The sequence below is a fragment of the Acartia tonsa genome, chromosome 5 (assembly GCF_053477335.1).
Source record: "Acartia tonsa isolate MP-2025a chromosome 5, ASM5347733v1, whole genome shotgun sequence".
Taxonomy (NCBI): domain Eukaryota; kingdom Metazoa; phylum Arthropoda; class Copepoda; order Calanoida; family Acartiidae; genus Acartia; species Acartia tonsa.
The window spans coordinates 9,575,766-9,596,922 of NC_137264.1; the positions used below are offsets into that span (position 1 = coordinate 9,575,766).

Consider the following 21,157-nt stretch of genomic DNA (forward strand, 5'->3'; position numbering starts at 1 on the left):
TAGAATAAGGTAGATCTTATTAGAATAAGGAAGAATTTCTTAGAAAAAGGAAGAATTTCTTAGAATAAGTGTATTGGAAGTATAATAGTGTGATTCGTTTGTGAACTCGAACCTTTATCCTTTTGTTTTCCTTATCATTAATGTCAGTTTGGAAAGCGGTGAGATTCAAATTGAAAGTTCATAATTGGACGCGGCAATCAAAACAATGCTTGCGCATGGACCATAAACAAAGCGAGCGTAGCCATCTTTAATCTTTCTTTCAAAATGTGCGGATTATCTGCGTGATAAAAAAACCATGTATAGTCAGAATTGTGGTGTTGTCCGTACTGAAAAATACCTTTGAGTGCTTCCCGGCTTTACAGGAACAAAAACTTCGGTAAGAATTCTTTCTTTAAGCATTTTTAATGGAATGGAGTGAATTTTTAAAGACGGCAAATTAATCTTTCATTTTTACTTAAATTAGACCAAGTAATTAATTTATTTTTGTATCAGAATATTTTAATAGTAGTCTATAATGATTTTGTTTATGAATTTCAAACTCGTATTTAATTTTGATTAATTTTAAGCAAAAAGTAACCCTAGCATTTTTATATATTTTAAAATATAATTTCGAAGTCACGCAACCTCTCATAATGAATATTTACTTTATTAAAAAAAGACGATTGTTCCAAATAAGAAAAGATTTATTCTCTTTTACAAGATTTATTTTATCATGTATTTAACATTTTAATATTTGATTATTAATTTTGTTATTTTCTATTTCAGCATGACCGTTTTCATACAATAAATTGTATTAGTAACTATGCTGGTTTTGTCTCTTGTGGGAAGTAGCAGGTTTCGTACGTCTGTACGTAAAGATCTGGTAAACGGCCAGCCAAATGCCGTTGTACCGAAACAATAAGGAAGAATGTCTTAGAATAAGGAAGAATGTCTTAGAATAAGGTAGATTTTCTTAGAATAAGGAAGAATGTCTTATAATAAGGTAGATTTTCATAGAATAAGGAAGAATTTGCTAGAATAAGGTAGGTCTTCTTAGAATAAGGGAGAATTTGTGTAATTAAGGTAGAATTTCTGAGAATAAGTGAGAATTTGGGTAAATAAGGTAGATTTATTAAGCATAGTTGTAATAGTGAGGAAAAAGAAGAATTTTTAAGAATTAGGAAGAATTTGTAAGATGGTGGACAGAGGTCACCTTCCTTTAGTGAGAATTTGTAAGATAGTGGACAGAAATCACCTTCCTTACTGAGAATTTGTAAGAAAAAGGAAAGTACATAGCCTTCCTATACCCAAGGAAGGGAATTTCTGTCCTTTTTAGGAATGACTTCATTTTCTTCATATGATCCAAAAAAAAGGACCAAGGAAATCTTCTGCAAAAAAAAGGACCAAGGATATATCCTGCAAAAAAAATGGGGGGGGGGATTTTTTAGAAATAGCCTAAAACCACCACAGGATCAATAGGTATATACCCTGAAGAGTAGAATCCAATCGGTTCAGTGGTTACCGAGATCTTAAGGGACAGACGGACGGACGGACGGACAGACGGACAGACATCGTTCTACTTTGTATTATAGATAATGTAATTTAAATTGATTCATATTGAAGCTGAACAAAGTGTCTCAAAAATCAGCCATGTGACGTCATAAAAATGATGGAGATGAAAAGAGAAGTGGAAAAGAAAACCCCTAAAAAATCCCTCATTCTTATGACGTCACGTGGCTGATTTTTTAGACACTTTATCCCACTACTTCATATTGGGAATCATCACGAAAAATTGATGTACATTCCCAGTGTGGTAAACAAAATTACCCCTTCTGTAGAAAAGTTCAAACATTGCTAGTTTAACCAAATAATATGAATATAGGCACCCAAAGTTTTTCAGTACAAGTTTAATTTACAGTCCAATGTTCTCTCTAGGCCTGATATCTATATAATAATTGTCAGAATTTAATAAGCAGAATTTACGATAAGAGCAATCCGTTACGTACGGACAGACGTACCTATGTATATTGAATTTTTAGAATTTGTATTTAAGCCATTTTGAAGCAAGTTTACTTTCTTATACTTCTAAATTAATATTCTTCTTATTAAGTTTCGACACTCTACAAGTGTTCATGTCGTTAGTTCTACCGTTTGTTTTAGCTTTTATAGATGTTGTCATCCTTGTTGATATACACTGCGCATATGGTCATCAATAAAGATAGACATTGTATATCTTGCAAAGTGTAAGCCATTTGGATGTTCTCATAAAACTACTTAATAGTTATATGTATATTTTGCAAAAATGGAAAAAGTATAGTTTTAAATCTTAATACTTCAAAAAAGAAATAATTCCTTAAAAAAAGTATCAATATTTTAAACCTTTATCTATAATACAAAGTAGAACGATGTCTGTCAGTAGGCGTAACTCATTACCTTTCACAGTTTGGACTTTCAGACAAAGGTCGTTCAATCAAAGGTCTGTTTGATATTAAACAACGTCCATGGATGTTAAAGTATCGCATCCCCATTACAAAAGGATGATGCTCTGGATTATCTAGAAGATTACTTAAAAATCGAAGGAGAATCCAGCCCTTACTAGGTATATTATTTAGTTGTAATGTATGCGCACCTACTCCATTCAAACCACAAAATTAGCTCTCACGCCGGAAATTGCTTTTAAACTAAAAAATAAGGCGATTTCCCTCAAAGTGACTTGTTGAGCACATATACCCCCCCCCCCCACGGTACCCCCTTATATTTTGAATAAAATGAAAATAAGGGGGGGAGGAAAAACACAGCCCTACTTTCAATCTATTTAAAAAATAAATGGGGGGGGGGGGCAGAGCTCGACAAGCACGTTGCTGGAAAAGCCTTAAAATTTTCATGTTTCAAACCTTTGACGGAGAAGTAAGTTGACCAAAAAGTGTCCGAAGTTGCCTACTTTGGATTTGCCTTAACTGTCAATTACTTAATAAAACATATGTAATTTCAAGGCAGTTGCTATTTTAAAATATTAACGTCTACTATATAGCTTTAATAAAAAGTGGCCTTAGATGACAATACATCGAAACATCAAGAATCTAATGACATTGCAATTACTTGCTTATGTTGACATTACAACGACAACAAATGTTGACGTACTTTAAACCAAGGTTATATAGAAAACCGTTAATTCCTTATTGAATATTATCATACATACAAAAGAAAGCATAATTTTGTTTCAGCTGCCCTATTCCTTTGTCCCTGATAGCTAAATTATAATAATGGTTTGCAATCCTAAGGAAGAGACGAAAATAACTATAACTAGAATTTTCAGGATTTTAGCACATTTTTTTATGCCAGTGTAAACAAGGATGACAACATCCATGAATAACGAGGTAAAAGAAACCATGGATAGGCAGAGAAAGGGTTAAATAAGTGTATTTCTCTATCGCTATCATCTAATGGTAATGGGAATATTAAAGTCAGCCAAGTAGCAGACAACAATTTGCTAGCAGACGAAAAAGGTCATTGAAAAACGGGGCGAGGTAGTTATCTGTATATACATTTTTACTATAGATCTGTTGGGCAAACGGACAAAATAAGTAGAAGATGGTCAGTGTTCATAAATTTGTCTTGAAACATGATCGACATACTGTTGGACAAATTAAATTTTTTCTAAATTCCTGTTTTAAAATTGCTTCATGAATGATAGACGTACGAACAATTCTTTTTTTTTTGGAAATTAACAATAAATCACACTTGCGCGCGCGCACAGCAGTTGTATTTGTTGATAGTTTTAATTACAAGGATAACAACATTCATAAAGGTAACAATTTAATGACGAATACAAATATAAATAAAAACCAGAGTATTTGTTGTACAGTTAAAAAGGGTTTGCAATAAAAATTTAGAAGGAAAAAAACCTGTATTAATCTTAAAATGGAGCATGAACGATTTTTGGTTGAAATTAAAGAGTAGATTCACCGTATGTAAACAATGTTTAAAGATTAATAGTTATCAAAATGGTCTGACCAATCTAATACAGCATTATTGAGGAAAAACTTCGCTTCTTTCAAAAATGGAGGGAAAATAATTTTATTGTTGGAAGATTTTTTTCTTATTGAGATTCCGTTATATCCTGTCTTACGTACGTGACCTATCCCATTGTAAAGCAAGAATGAAAATATTCAACACAGAGTAACTTTGTGAAGATGAAGAAAGTCGCTCAATGTGACGTCATAAAAATGAGGGATTATCCATCTCTTTCCTAGGGATTTTCTTTCCCACTCCTCCTCTCCTCATCCCTCATTTTTATGACGTCAGAATTTTTTTTGAGAAACTTTCTTCGTCTTCTAACTGTGTAATAAAAAAGTGTTTATTTTACTTATTTGATTGAATGATTTATAAGACTTATTTGATCATGGAAAGAATACGAAGTGGTGAGTTTCGTCGTATTTTTAAAGTAGCTTTTCTCCTATTTCTAGCACCTGCGGGGGGCTCTAACCCTGCGAGACAATCATTAACATTTGCATTACAGTACTGATATAATGATAAATTTTTGTTTAAATTATGTTTTTACTTGATTTTCTTTACTTTTTGATCTTTGGAAAATTAGTATATTTTTATGTTAATACTTATCTTTTTAGTAGCAAAGCTACTCTATAATTCACTTTGTCCGTGAGTCCTGTCGTAACGCTAAGGGGGAAACGTTATTTTCAAGGCTCCTATACAAGATAGACAGCTGAAATCTTTAATGAAGACTCCTATGATGTAAGCCTATTTAGTATTTACATTGTTTAGCGTTTTCCTCTTTTAAATTTAAGTATCCCCCCCCCCCCCCACACAACAACGAACAACTATTTTAGTTTAGGTTAGGTTATAGGCTAGGGGGCCGAGCGCTGCGGCTAGGCAGGCTAGGGAGCTGAGCGCTGCGGCCACAGTTGTTCGTTGTCTGGGGGGTACTCAAATTTTCAAAATTTAAAAAAAATCTAAGAGGATATTACCCATTGTTTTGACCAGCTGTCTGTTATTTGGGGTTCTAGATCGATTCCTAGATTTTCAAGTTTTCGTAATTTTCTCAATTCCTTTTCAAGATAGAGGGCTGACGATTTCAGGGATTAATTAATTTTTGATTTTACTTATTTTCCCAAAGTTTTGATAAGATTTGTTTATTAATCGGGGTGCTAGATCGATTCCTAGATTCTTTAGGTTTTCTTGATTTTATTAATTCCTATTCAGGATTGACGGCTGAAATTATCGGGGATTGAATATGCTCATATCATACATATTTCCATCAAGTTTTTTTAAAAGATTTGTCTATTAATTTCGGTGCTAGATCGATTCCTAGATTTTTAAGTTTTCGTTATTTAAAAGGTTGCGTGATTTTAAAGGTTTTTTGTTTTACCTATTTTATCATGTTAAATGTTTATTGTATGACACTGCTATATAGTAATTTTTATCTCAATATATCCATTCATTATGGGTGTTGTCATCCTTGTTAAAAGTATATATATGATGATCTTATTTTTTATTCTGTCAATAGAATTATGAATAAACTATATAATTGAATATTAATAATTTATTTAAATAGCAATGACTAGATTAAGTAACAAATGGTAACAATAACACAATATATGGATTAGTTTACATTAAATTGCTTGAAAATACAGAAATTTCAAAATCCAAAAATATTTAGTGTATTTTTAAAGAAAAGGGTTATTTTAATAATGACTAAAAAGGATTAAAACGGGAAGGTAATCTTAAAAATAAAATAAAAATGCTTTAAAATTCGTTTCATAGAATTATAAAAATTCCTTTTATTTTAAATTAAACTTGATTGTTTTGCTTCTGTTGTATAAAAAAATTACTGTCTTTGGTGAGGAAAATTAAAAAGAAAAATTATTGGTACATTCTGCTTCTTTGACATATTTTGGTATAATTAAGCAGACTTTCTGGCTCCTCTACCCCTAATCTTTAGGTTTTTCCTAAATAGAAACGGTTACAATGGTCCGTTGAATTTGAATTGCCGAAAGTGTACACAGTTTCCTCGGTTTTTCCTCATTCTATCTCAATATTTACTACCAACTAAAAAAGTTTCAAAATTCCAACCAAAAAAATATTGAGATAGGATGAGGAAACTGTGTACACTTTCGGCAATTCAAATTAAACTGACCGTTACAATAGTGGCTTTTTGGGGTATACAGGAATCGTTAAAAACAATGAAATTAAGAAAACAATAGACAAGAAAATGTCACCTTTCAAACATATTTACAATTTTTTTCTTATTATTCAACTTCTTCTCTAGGGCCATTTTTTCTAATACGAATTTTTCATAGCCATTGGTTTCTTAAAATGAATTAAAAAAAAATTACAAAATTAGGCTAAAAGATCCGAATATAACAATGTTGACCTTTTTAGATAGTTAGCAGGAGCCTCCGTGCTTCTAGGCTGTCTTTTCTGAATTGGGAGAGGAGACGCAGCTTCTAAAAGTAAAATAAAAAGAACAATTGGATCAAATACTCAATAATTGTTAGTTACATCGCAGTACACATGAATGTGCGAAAAAGGCTTAATTTACACGCATTTTATGTGGCCTTTTGGCAGCTAGCCGCCTTGAAAAGTTTTTATTATTGTTGGATGGCTCATTAAATTTTTTTAAAAATTAGATTTTATCATTAATACATTAAAATTTCATCGATAGACTCATGGATATATCCTAGTAATATCATAGCTGCACTACTAAAATTATTATTACCGTAGTAATTCAACTCTGAGTAGTCAGTAAAGATAGGGTCTAAATCACCAACAATCTGAAATAGAATAAAATATATAGCTTTCAATAGAAAGTTGACCACGGATCCAAAAATAAAAGACTTTTTTCTGTTATCAACTCTTTTTAAATTTCCCCTTTCATAGGAGGTTACGGATTCGTATCCAATAAAAATGCTAAACTATGATGAAAAAATCAATAGGTGTAGGGGTTTTTGAGATCTTAAGCAATAATCGGGCGGACATACATTCTATTACTATCTAAAAAATTTACCTCGTTTTCTGGTTCTTCTGCATTGATTAATTCTGTTATTTTCCTAACCTAAAATTTTATAACTTGAGGTTCATAACAGTAACAAGGACAATTTTGTGCAAACGGTTTTGGGTCTGGAAACGATTATTCATAAAACAAATTAAGAATATTCTAAAGGTTTAGCCGGTTGGAAATCAACAGCATTTAGAATCCCTAGTTTTTTAGAACAGTGGCGTGCATAACGAGTCACAAGGGGCGTGGGGGGGGGGGATACCATTATGAGGTGAAAAAAAAATAATTCTAAGGAAGGTTTGACCCCTCCCCCTCCTCCTACCAGATGTCACTGAACTAATATAACCTATTCAAATCTCCGCGGTTCAAAATATATAGTCTGCAGAAAAAACTATAAATTTGTGAGCATTTTCTTTTAGTTTTTTTTAACAACTGGCCATACAATCAATTTCTTTTTTAGTTCCTTTTTAATGTCAAAATAACAAACCTGACGATCAAAATCGATATTATCCTCTTGGTCAAACAGGCACCACTGTTTGTGCAGCTTGGACTGGGAAGGTACGGGGATTTCAACAGTGGTACACACAGTTTCTGGCAGCTACAAAATCAAGTCAGGTTAGAACAGGCCCTGGTAGCCGCGCGTTAGCCAGTAAGCAACGCATAAGCGGCTTTTTTACAAGTTAACACATATGCGGCAAAATAAATAAATAGCTGAAGGTTGAACTGCTATATTAGAAAAAGTTTGCCAAAAGATTTTTGGCAGAGTTTTTACATTTTGACAAAAAAAAACATCGAGCTGTAAATCTGCGGATTGTAGAAACGCCATGTACCCTTGGAAACAAATATTAGTTATTTCTCGCATCGTATTATAAACAGCTTTCCGCGGATATAAAATGTACAATTAAAAGAATAAAACCATATAATACGATGCTGGTTTTTTTCGTATTGATAAGAACCGGTTCTAATCCACCGGTTACGAATGAATACGAGAAATTTTTTTACGGTTTTTCAATTGGTGACGAGGCTGCCAAGCATCGAAATGTTTTAGAAAAATATATATCTAGGTCACTTTAGAAATCTTAGTTTTTATGGTCTTTTTTCTTTGTATTTTTAAAAAAAAAATTATAAAAAAAATACATTTTAGATAATAATTGAATCTAAAAAAGCACTAAAAATACTTATTAGACCGAAAAAATTATTATATAAACTTGTTATTAAAAGTTGATAATGTAGCAGATTCTTAGAAATTGCATCATTCATTATTTTTCCTTAACTTTATTAGTAGCAAGGCTACTCTATATTTCACTTTGTTTGTCCGTCCGTCAGTCAGTAAATAATTTTCTTGGCCGCTATTCAAGAGATACAGCTGAATTTTTCATGAAGATTCCTTACACGAATGAGCATCCAGTATGTAATTTACTTTGTGCGTCAGTCTGTTCGTCATAATTAAAAATATAAATACTCAAAAATTACAAAAATACGTGAGAAAGGTTTCAGTTTTTTAAAACAATATATCTATTTTCTATTTAAACAAATGTTTTTAAAACATTTTTGAAAGTTTTCCCATCCATGATTTTTTGCTTTGCTACTTTTAGATGTTATCATCCTTGTTATTTTCAATTATAATTACTCAATAAAAATGGTAAGTCTTGAAGTCACTATAGTTTTTTGGGACGATTTTTATTATTTTAAATCTCTAATTGCGTAAAATTTAATTTTATTCAGGAATCAGTTCTGACACTCTGACAAGTGTTAATGTTCGTTTGTACTACTGTTTCAGAGCTTCGCTTTTATGGATGTTGACATTCTATTTTTTTATAAGATTACCTCTTGACATCTTGTGTAAGTGACGTCATCACATTTTGTGGCGGTTATTGGAGTACATACTGGAACTTTTTCAACCTATAATAGTGAGAATAGTTGATTATCGCATCGTATTATAAAAAAAATGTAAGATTAAAACCAGTTTTGTTAGACCTGGGGGGGATTTTAATATTCGTGGGAAATTGTCTGTGATACGAGGTTTGCATGATTTTTCAGTATGGCTGAGAACCTGTTCTAATCCCACGGATAATAGGTTTCGAAGCCATACTGGAAAAAAATTTGCACTATGGTGTATTTTTACACATTTCATAAGGATGGAGGAGGGGCACATTGAAATAAAATATGCTAATAACATTCTCATTTAGTGTCTAATTAAAAATGACGTATATCAATATAAATGACCAATGATAGGCCAGTAATCATTTTACCATTGCTCATTATAAATGTATACTGGCCTATCATTGATCATTTGTATTGTATGACGTCATTTTTTATAAGGCACTACAAGCTGCTTCCTTTCAATTGCTCAATTATAAAAATACTAAAAGGTAATAAAAATCAAAATCATTCCTATCAATGATAGTACAAATTGATCGTGTTTCTAAATTAATTCTAGTAAGAAGTGAAAAATGAGAAGAGATTTTTATTGAATTGATATATCATTATTATTTAAGAATTTAAGAATATTAATTTCAGCTTAAAACAACCACGTAATTAAAAAAATCAAAAAAATCTATAGGTGATTTTCAGCTGTCGTTGAGGAGGGGGGGCAACACTAAGTAGAATTGACAACCTTTTTATTTGACCCCCAAATATTAGATTTATTTCGCTTGTTGGCTATATCTTAATCCTGTATCAGCAATCGATTTACTCGAGAGTGCTAAATTGCTAATTTGAAATCATTAGAAAATCACAAAACTTTGACAGATTATTATTGAAATAAGGGAAAGAAAACGAAGTAAAGGGTTTCGTCGTATTTTCACAGTAGCTTTTGATATGTTATTTTAGGTTAGGTTAGGTAAATGTTGTTGATTTCCCTGCAGGGGCTAGAAATAAGAGAAAAGCTACTATGAAAATACGTCGGAACCCGCTACTTCGTTTTCTTTCCATGATCCAATTCTTGTTAATAAATTACAAATATTTAAGAAGGAGAAAACCTACCGACCGACTACCAAATAAGTAGAAAAGTTCCTTAAAAAAAAAACGTGACTTGTACATGATCTGTTTGTTATAAATTATCAACACAAAAAAAAGAATAATAATTTGAAATTCTATACTTTAGCCTATTTTTAAGGGGTAGTATACAGCAATATAGAAAAAATCAGATCAAAAAGTATTAGATCAAAGATATGAAAATATTTTGGGTTCTTAATAGGTATTCCAGTTTTCCACGGATGGTAAAAAAAATTGGTCCGGCACAACAAAACTGGTACCAATTTTTATTTTTTTTATTTTGTTAATTGGGAAAAATTGTCTATAATACGGTACATGATTTTTAGCTATGACTTAGAAACGGTACTAATCAAGATGATATAATTCTGTTTCTAAGCCTACTTACTAAAAAAGGCCTTAATAAAATAACAAATTGCCATATTAGGAAAAGGTATAGACTGTCAGTTGATTTTAAAGATTCAATAAATTAATTTATAAACATCAAAATGTTTGGCTTTGTACATTGTCATCCTTGTTTATTGAACAATTATATAAATTAGATCATTCATAATGTAAGCATTAAAAAACTATAGAACATCAACGTCAACTAACAATAGAGATAAAATGCATGTTTTTTATTTTAAGATCTCGGTAATACTTACTGAACCAGTTATGTTTTTTTCGTTTTTTGGAAAGCTTTATAGATGTCCTAGTGACTATGACCCTAGGGAAACGTGAGAAAATTGGGTTGTGGGGGAAGTCGACACATCACATTTAATTTTGGTTTTAAAAAGGAAAGGGAAATTTTTTTTTTGAGGGGGGGGGAAGATAATTTTCCTTGGCAGAGTAGAGATACTCTCATTAAAAATAGTTATAAACCTTCTCTTGACCTGAAAGCTTCACTGAAAAGGCAAGATCCTTCGCTGCAGACAAAAATAGCTTACTACTTTATGATATACATACATTTCGTTTTTTGGAAAGCTTTATAAATGTATTAGGCAGATCTACTTACCCTCTCCACCCCCCCCCCCCCATAACCTCATTAAATCACAAAACTCTTTTTAAAAGTTAATATTGGAACAATTACTCAGGGATCATAAGGGATAAGACAATGGCCGATAAATTGATGTACATCCCCAATAATGAATCATAAAATTACCCATTATGTAGATTAGGATTAGTGGTTGTGAAACGTTTGAATACTCAATTATTGAATCAACTAATCAAAATTCACAAAGTCCCCAAAGTTATTAAACCAACGAATGAGAAAACGTTATTTAAAAACTTTGTGGACTAGTGTAATAAACAGCCCATTTCCCTTCTCTCTCCGACAATTATCATAACTGCTTCTTATCCGTCCATGATTAGCTACCTGACCTATCACCTATAGTTATATCCATGTATGTGAACACTAGAAAAATTATGAAACTTGATATCAAAATGTCTGATAAAAGAATTAATGAGTTTGATATGAGCTACATATATGAAAGAAGTACATTATGAGTAAATAATAATTTTCTATTTATAAGCAAAATTACTTCAAGTATTTACAAGTTATTAATCTTAGTAGATAAGTTTTTAATTCATCTATTTCAACTAATAAGATATTTTTCATAGATGTTTTCCCTTTTCTGAAATTTTGTAGAGGGGAAGCTTTTTATGGGGGGTGAGGTAATCCTTATATTATAGAGGCAAGGACGTCCAAGCCTTTTTTATTTGGTGATGGTAAAAAATATAAATCATTGGGGGAGGGTAATCACCCTTTTACCCCCCCCCCCCTTTTGAACGTCCCTGCGCATCAATTAGGTAAACATGAGCGAAAAATAATTCCGTTGAAGCCACTTTAATACAAAAAAAAACAGAGAGCTTTCATAACGATTCTGAAAGATTTAATATATGCTTTGTTGCATTTAGTAACATGATGTAATTTCAAAAATTTTAACAGGTGCGAAACCTCTGTATAATTACTCATTTTCATGCTTTTGCAATCGCCAGAAAGATACTCTAAGAAAATAGGTATACCAAGTATCAATGTTATTTGTTTCTGTCCTGTAACGAAACCAATCCAGTATGGGCCTTAAGTTATTTTAAAAAGCCTAAACAATTTCTTTTATACTTCTAGAGAAAAAAAGTATTATAAAAAAAGATATGGTTTTACAGTGAAGCTTTTTATAGGTCCATGGATCGAAGGTCTATAGCTTTCCAGGGAGGGTACTACAAATCTTAACAAAAAAAAGGCCCAAGGAAAAATATCCTTCCACCCGCCCAAAAAAATAATATTTGAAAGTGGGGGGTCAACTTATCCCCACCCCCTTTACTCAAGTTCCCCTAGAAGCCGCAAACACACACACAAGAGCTTACCCCACAGTCCATAGTGTCGGCCATAACTTGACTGGTAACACACACACACGCACACATATGAGCTTACCCCACAATCAATAGTGTCGGCCATAACTTGACTGTTAACACACACACACACACACACATGAGCTTACCCCACAATCCATAGTGTCGGCCATAACTTGACTGGTAACACATGCACACACACCCACACACACACACAAACACACATTAGCTTACCCCACAATCCATAGTGTCGGCCATAACTTGACTGGTAACACACCCACAAACTTACACGCACGCACACACACCACACACACACACACACACAAGAGCTTACCCCACAGTCCATAGTGTCGGCCATAACTTGACTGGTAACACACACACACACACACACACACACACACACACACACACACACACACAAGAGCTTACCCCACAGTCCATAGTGTCGGCCATAACTTGACTGGTAACACACCCACACACACACACACACACACAAGAGCTTACCCCACAGTCCATAGTGTCGGCCATAACTTGACTGGTAACACACCCACACACACACACACACACACACACACACACACACAAGAGCTTACCCCACAGTCCATAGTGTCGGCCATAACTTGACTGGTAACACACCCACACACACACACACACACAAGAGCTTACCCCACAATCCATAGTGTCGGCCATAACTTGACTGGTCACATTCTCATAATCAAAGTATGAGACAGGATAGTCTTGACAGTTCATCTTGGCTACTTGCATCGGCACCTAAAACAGTCGTATAGTAGCTGTCTATAGTGCCCTAGCTGTGTTTAGTTCCCTAGGAAAATGGGGATAGATGTCACTGCTTTTGGTCTACCTATTCTATTGACGTCTATACCCCCCATCTGTTTTCTAGAGGGTTTCATTCCCACTTCCCTTTCTCTTTCCCTCTACTATCACCATTTTCCTAGGGAACTAAACACAGCTACATCTTTAGGGGATAAGACAATGAACGAATCCATCCCCAATGATAATAAACAAAACTACACCTTCTGAACATTATATTTATTGTTGAAATTTTTGACACTGCTTGTTCGAACCAACCAATCAAGACTTAACAAAGTGTCTTACCTATATTTTTTGGTTTAGGTCAACTAATAAGAGAACGTGTTTATAAAACTTTGGGACCAGAGTAATATTCACAAAAAATCAAATAAAAGTTTCACAAACTATATATTTATTTTAGCTTTACTAAACTTAAATATTTTGATAATAAAATAAACCAACAGAATAGTCTACTGTTAATAACTATTGTGTTTTTCTTAATTTGAAGCAATTGTGTTTTAAATATTTCAAATCCATCAATCCTTATTACAGAGTAACGTTCCCCCTAAAATTAGTTCTTGTTTGAAATTGATATTAAGTTCTAAAAAAAAATCGGTTGTATAAAATCACGCAACCTATACACATTTCTTGGGGCGTTTCGTTGTATTTTAACAGTAGTTTTTTGTAGGTTATTTTAGGTTAAGTTGGGTCAGGTGATTGCCCCGCAGGGTTAGACAATTGACAATTATTTCTGCCCTCCCGCATGAGGTTGAAATAGGGGTAAAGTTACTGTGAAAATACTAAGAGACTTTGCCACGAAAGGGACTAAACCCCATTTCTTTATATCAAATGCTTTGTTGATTTCCAAAATACACAAAAATGCGCGAATATATGTGTATACCTGTTTCACAATCGGAGAACATTCTTCCCATGTGACATCTCTACAATCATCTTCGTTTCCAGCCCATACCTACAAACAAGCAAAAAGTACATCCCTGATGCTAATAAACAAAAATACCCCTTTTGAAAATCAACACAATTGGTTGAAATGTTTTGACTCTTCTAGTTTGAAATCAACCAAATTAAATACATGAAAGTAACCAAAAATTTTGAGCCAACAAATAATATTGAGTTGCTAAAAAACTTTGGATTCCAGTGTAATTTACAGTCCAATAACTCCTCCCTCCCCCCGAGTGAAAATTTTTAGGAAATTTTTTTTTCGAATTATTTCTGTTATAGGAATGGATATAGAGTACGTTGATATTGTGGAATTTAGGTTGCTTATATAGTCCTCAGATATTGGTCAATATGTTCCTCCATTGTCCGTAGAGGAATGTGGTGAAGTAATAATGGGGGGACGGGAGTGTATCGTTATATTAGCCAGTTGGGAGAATCATTTTATCAGGGTAGGCGATAAAATCTAACAATATCCACGTATTCTATATCCATTGTTATATAGTTACAGCTGGTTAAGACTAAGAATAAAAAAAAAACTGACCTTTTCTCCATTAGCATCAACAGTCCACAGAGTGGTACAATGGGTTTTAGTCACATTTTTACATTCATATATGGTCTAAACAAAACATTAGTTTGTATAAGTCATACAAGGACGATTATAGGAGCGAAGCTGCTTGAAATGATAAGATCAACATAGAGTATATTAAGAGAATGAAAAAATAGAGACAGAGATAGAGAGAAAGAGAGAGGAAGAGAGAGAGAGACAGAGACAGAGAGACAGAGACAGAGAGAGAGAGAGAGAGAGAGAGAGAGAGAGAGAGGTAGGGAGAGAGATGGAGGGAGAGAGACAGATAGAGAGAGAGAGAGAGACAGACAGACAGAGACAGACAGAGACAGACAGAGACAGACAGAGACAGACAGAGACAGACAGAGACAGACAGAGACAGACAGAGACAGACAGAGACAGACAGAGACAGACAGAGACAGACAGAGACAGACAGAGACAGACAGAGACAGACAGAGACAGACAGAGACAGACAGAGACAGACAGAGACAGACAGAGACAGACAGAGATAGACAGAGACAGACAGAGACAGAGAGACACACAGAGACAGACAGAGACAGAAAAAGACAGAGACAGTCAGAGACAGAGACAGACAGAGAAAGACAGAAACAATTACATCTATTGATGTAAGAAAGTTATTAGTCATTTCCCACTTAGCTGTTTTATTTTATCATTTTATTTCCCACAAAATTCTTTTTTTTTCTCATTTATCATATTCAATTAATTTGTCCAAGGAAACGTAAATAAAAAGTCATCCATTTGAAATTAGGGGTATAGTCCTTTTCGTGGCAACGTCTCTTAAGAGGCGTTTCTTCGTATTATTCAATGCTTTTCTCCTACTCTTAGCCCCTGTGGTGGGGGGCTCTAACCCTTCGGGGCCAATTGCCTAGCTCTCCGGAGTAATCACCTAATATAACCTCACCTAACCAAAAATAACCTATCAAAGGCCATTGTGAAAATACGACGAAACTCCCATTAAGAGGCGTTGTCACGAAAGGTACTTTACCCGAAATTAGAATTTACCTTGTTGTGAAACTCTCTAACCATTTCTTTTGTACAATTTTTGAGTAACTTTTCTTCAACGCTCATGACGCTCTCTACGCTGGGCTAAATAGAGAAGCGCTGGAAAATGTCATGTGTGACGTCATAAAAATACGTCTAAATCTCTTTTAGAGGTTTCCTTTCCCACTTCTCCTTTCATCCCTCCTTTTAGACTTATTTTTATGACGTCACACATGACATTCTCTACGCTGGGCTAAATAGAGAAGCGCTGGAAAGTGTCATGTATGACGTTATAAAAATACGTCTTAATCTATCTCTTTTTTTATGGGTTTCCCACTTCTCCTTTTTTTTATGACGTCACACATGACACTCTCTGCACACTGGGCTAAATAAATGTAACAAGTCTAGATTAACAATCTATTAATTAGACCAAACAATCCGTCCACAGAAAGTGTTCATATTTTTTTATGAAAACCTGTACTTTTATTTTGAACTATTTAATAAGTTAGCTCAACAGTTAAATTAAAAAGTTAGAGATATTTTATTTTTAAAATTATATCTTTAAGCAGACACCCTTAACCTATGTCATGTGAGATGCACCCTCCCCCACCTTCCCCTGACCCCCTACACCCCAAAGTTACAAATGATTTATAATCATTTCTATAATTTCATAAAAGAATAACACCTTATTTTCCCAGTTCATGGAGCAATTTGTCGTCAACTTCACTTCACATCTGAATAATTATCTTTTTCATTTTCCAAGGATTAATTAGTAAAAAAAAAATTTCATATAGCATCACGAAACCTTAGACATCGAAAAATAAAGAATTAGATTATTTTGAGTCTAAAGGTGATTTCTTTAAAAACCATCTAGCTGCTATTCAAACGAAAACTCAATGTAACCATCAATTGTGATAAACCTTTTTGGTATTAAAAATATACATAGTTTAAAGTCTTGTATAATATTACATTTAATCTATTGCCAAACACCAAACCTCCCAGGCCCATACCCCTCAAAATAATTTATTTAAAGCTACCAAAGGAAAATACAATTTTTGTGTTTGAAAGGAAGACTAATTTTTATCAGCTTAAAAATCCTCTAAAGGGACAAGGTGATGGCCGATAAATTGATGTACACAAAATTCCCTCTTCTGTAGGTTACAATTATTGGTTGAAACATTTGTACAATAAATAAACAAGTCAAAATTCATAAAAAGTCCCCAAAGTTGTTAAGCCAAAGAATAAGAAATGGGTATTACAAAATCTGGGGACTAGTGTAATAAACAGCCCATTGTCCCTTTCCTGCCTGCCAGCTACCTAAGACACTACCTGAGTTCTGTGACCTCGAGACATCCAGATTCCGTCACTTCTTCACAATTCTTCTTCATTTCTGTTCTACAAACATGGCGCAGCTCCATCTCATCCTCCCTAAAGAATTTCCAGGTTAAGTAGAACTCAGGGATCTAAAGGGATAAGACAATGGCCGATAAATTGATGTACATCCCCAATGATGATACACAAATTACCTCTTTTTTTATTACAATTAGTAGTTTAAAGTTTGGTTACAAAACTTTATGAGGCAACCTTTCAAAAATTCAAAAAAGGTCCCCAAAGTTGTTAAGCTAACGAATAGGAAAACGTTGGTATAAAAGTTTGGGAACTACTATAATAAATAGCCCAATGTCCCCTCCATCCCTGGTGGAACTTGTGTTTGAATGATTGGGTCGCGTTTTTTCCGCGGCATCCGTGCTTCTAAATTGAAGTCTTATAATGACCACATAGTAACATTGGGGCCGTCTAATTAATTGGCCATAAAATTGGCTGTCAAGTATACAGTTATTTTTTAAGTGACTGACAATGAAAATAACGAATCATTTAATAGATTAGCAGTTATTTATTATTAAATCTGTATACAATTGTCAGTTAGATATTTATTATTTGCTATGGAAATATTAAAGCAAACAGATTTCGGTGTCAATAAAAAAATGACGTCATACAATACAAATTACCAATGATAGGCCAGTGTAAATCTAACATTGGTTAATGTCAATGTATAATGGCCTATCTTTGGCCATTTGTATTGTATGGCGTCAGTTTTTATTGGACACTATACGCTGTTTCAAGCAAACCGAACCTAGTAAAAGTGGCTGACTCAGATTATGACGTCAGAAAAATTTAACCAATGTGAGGCCACTATAAATTTTAAAATTGGTCAATTACAGTGTATATTCTCCTCTCATTGGTTATTTTTTTTTCTGACGTCATGATTTGAGTCAGCCACTTTTACTAGGTTCAAGCAAACCCCATGGAAAAGGATCTGATCCTGATGAAAATATTACCTAGGTCCATAGTCCTCTAGAGGTTTACAGAAGTTCTTGTATTCCGCCTGGCTCAGGGCGATGCCACTGCAAAACTAAAAAATAATTTAGGATTAAACGAAGAATAGATATTTTCGGATCTACTGCAGTTCACGGTAAAATATTGCTGGTAAGCAATGTTTCCAAAAATCTATGAATTTTAAAGGCTGCTAGCTGCCAAACGGCTGAACGTACAGATCATACCCGTACACCGTTTAAAGTCGCATAAGAAGGCCTACAAATAATCTGTAATAGCCAAGATCCAATGATGCACAGGGAAAGCTTCGCTGAAGAAAAAACGCGTAAAATAGGTCTTTTTCGCGCATTTCTCTGCACTGCGAGATAATTATGCATTATTGATTTATGCCTATTCCAGATTATTTGTAGGCCTCATTATGCCGCTTAAAACAGTGTGCGGGCATGATCTGTACGTTCAGCCGTTTGGCAGCTAGCAGCCTTTAAAATTCATAGATTTTTGAAAATATTGCTTACCATCAATATTTTACCGTGAACTGCAGTAGATCCATATTTTCTTTACTTTTGTCTTATTCTCTCCATTATTTGTGATTTAATGCATCAATCTTAAATAGCAGCTTAGAATATCTCCACCAAAAGATACAATGTACGAACGTACGGTCAAAGTAAATGCTCAAATGGTCTTGAAAATCACAAAATCATATAATACTGTAGCAACCCTTTTTTTCATATTGTAGTAAAAATTGATGAAGGGGCTTTAATTATTGAGTACATATCTTTGCAACAAAGAAAATAATTTATGTATTATTTGTTTTTAATAATTTAAATCATTTTTATTTACTTACTAATATAGACAAAGTTGTTATAAGTTTATTGGACATTTTTGATTTCTGTAAACTGAAAAAATAAAGATATTATAGCTAAAAAATACCACCAAAATCTTCAATTTAATATTGTGACAAATATATTTTTTCATAATGTACAAATTTATCAAAAAACGATAAAAATGTTTAATGAAATGTTCCTTTTTCGAATGACAAAATAAATTTATCATATGAAGTATACTTTAAAGATATTATAAAATAAATTTTAAATAGTATTTATGTTTGTTGGAAAAAAGTACCTTCATAAGTATTATGATATGTTGTTTTTTTTAGTAGGGCGGACAGACAGGCCATAGTTTTAAGTAAGCTATGTTACTAAATGGATTTTTATTTCATTTCCTTATCCCCGTCCTTATAATTTTGGCTTGCTGCCTGTCATAAATATTTATACTTTTAAGGATTGTTAGTCTATTAGATTGTGCAAACAAAATAAGTCAATCAAAATAACATTTTAGTAGTAGCGCAGCTATATAATTACTCAACAGACTATTCCACAAACACACGCATAATTTGTATTGATAGACTAATTGAAATTAATAAATATGTTTTAAATTTTCTATAATCTATAAGCGAAGCTTTTCTAAAATTAGGGTAGGTTCGTCCGTCCGTACGTCTGAGACAGATTCGTTAATTTAGGCATGTTAGAATTGTCCTATCGATTTCATACTTGCATGGTGATTCCTGTAGTAGTTAGGTACGATTTAGAAAGCGTAGCAACTCTATAATCATTACCAGAATGTCCGTACGTCCATTTTAAACATATTGATTTTTCTACTTTTTTGTAAAAAAATCTTTATGTGATCTAATTATCCGAATTATCTGATTTTTGGTATATTGATTCATGGGACAACAAAGTATAATGTTATAAGCGAAGCAACTCTATAATCAAGTCCTAAAAATTTAAGTATGTCCATAAACATTGTCCTGTAGCAAGCAGTTTTTCAACAAATTTACTCACAATTTTGCTTCGGCTCTTATACGTTTATATTCTGATTATTCAGTTCTGACACTATACAAGTGTTAATGTCCGATTGTCCTACCGTTTCAGTGCTTCGCTTTTATGGATGTTGTCATCCTTGTTTTAAATGTAAAGAAATCAGGAAACTTTTGATCATTGAAAGAAAACAAGGTAGCGGATTGTGTCGTATTTTCACTGTAGCTGTTAAAAGGTTATTTTAGGTTCGGTAAATGTTAATGATTGACCCGGAGGGTTAGAGCCCCCCGCAGGGGCTAGAAATAGGAGAAAAGATATTGTGAAAATACGACGAAAACTGCTACTTTACATGATCCAAATTTTGTGTAATGAAATCCAAAAAAAGGCATTACATTAATTGGTGATTTCCCTCTAAGCACAAAAAAAACCCTTTTCATAAAAAAGATTAAACATAAGGAAAAAAAGAAGGTTTTTTCTTTATATTCAACACCTCTGGTAGGTGGCTTAACCCTTTACCTAATGTAACCCAACCTATAAATAGCCTAAGGTAACAATTAACACCAGAAAAAAAACTGTCCTTTTTTTAATTTACTTCAAAATAAAGGAAAGGGGTTCAGTGCACACCTAGGCACTTTGAGGGGAACCAACAATTATTTTATTTTTCCTTTAATTACTTTATAGTTGTTGCTGTTAAACGTTTTCGCACTTATTCTTTATATTTTTAAATCACAAAATCACATTAACATATAAAAAAATCGCTGTTTTAATAATAATCCATTATCCAGCATGAATTCTATTTGAACAGGGATTACACATGTTGTTATGTTGTTGATTGAATGATGAGCAGCTCAAAACTATGTTGAAAATGACCACAACAAGTAAAAAATGACTTTGGTATTTTAGGTTTAAGTTTGCTTAGTGAGATGTGTGATTATTTGTAAAAGAGAAACTCTTATTTTTAAGTGTGTAATATAAAGTTGCACGTTGTCAGTCCGTCTGTCTGAAGCTTAAGATCTCGATAACTGCAAAACCCGATAAGGTTGTGCTTTATTAAATATACTTTCTGATCCTGTGGTGGTTTCAATCTATTTCTCCGGGGATGGGATGGGAGGCTCTAGTAGCTCCGAACCTAGAATCTAACACATTCGTGTAGAAGACGGCTGTATCCACCCCCTGAAAAAAGAATGAATGGGGTGAATACAACCCTCGACACCTCCTTTAAATTTCAGGAAAGCGTTGAAAAAATTAGTATGCTTCGCGTTTCACTTTACCAATTATTGGACATTTGAGTGGTTGGGCGGTGAATCCATCCCCCTGACACTAAAGAGTATTGTTGACTATAAAACAACCCCCTGG

At 33.3% G+C, this 21,157-nt stretch overlaps 2 protein-coding genes across 2 annotated transcripts in view; one reads left to right on the forward strand and one right to left on the reverse strand.

Annotated features, from left to right (window-relative positions):
• Positions 1–21,157, forward strand: part of LOC145318708 (dihydrolipoyl dehydrogenase, mitochondrial) — a 185,724-nt gene that overhangs the window by 106,680 nt on the left and 57,887 nt on the right. The gene's annotated exons all lie outside the window — the stretch shown is intronic.
• Positions 5,573–18,876, reverse strand: LOC145320236 (uncharacterized). The gene is made up of 14 exons (XM_080162667.1): positions 18,829–18,876; positions 17,990–18,063; positions 16,980–17,078; positions 16,336–16,384; positions 15,672–15,755; positions 14,625–14,699; positions 14,028–14,096; positions 12,983–13,087; positions 8,822–8,896; positions 7,482–7,592; positions 7,004–7,051; positions 6,716–6,770; positions 6,371–6,443; positions 5,573–5,945 (listed from the first exon to the last, which is right to left on the reverse strand). Exons 1-14 carry the CDS (start codon positions 18,862–18,864, stop codon positions 5,900–5,902), a joined length of 999 nt encoding a protein of 332 aa, XP_080018793.1. The 5' UTR covers positions 18,865–18,876; the 3' UTR covers positions 5,573–5,899.

What these genes read in the sequence shown, in the direction of transcription:
- LOC145320236 (XM_080162667.1), bottom strand. Translation starts at nt 18,864, where the DNA reads ATGTCCAATAAACTTATAACAACTTTGTCTATATTA. An exon ending in CTCAGAGTTGAATTACTACG is followed by an intron (nt 6,444 to 6,715) that starts GTAATAATAATT and finishes TTTTACTTTTAG; the next exon opens with AAGCTGCGTCTCCTCTCCCA. An exon ending in CCTGCTAACTATCTAAAAAG is followed by an intron (nt 5,946 to 6,370) that starts GTCAACATTGTT and finishes GTTTCTATTTAG; the next exon opens with GAAAAACCTAAAGATTAGGG.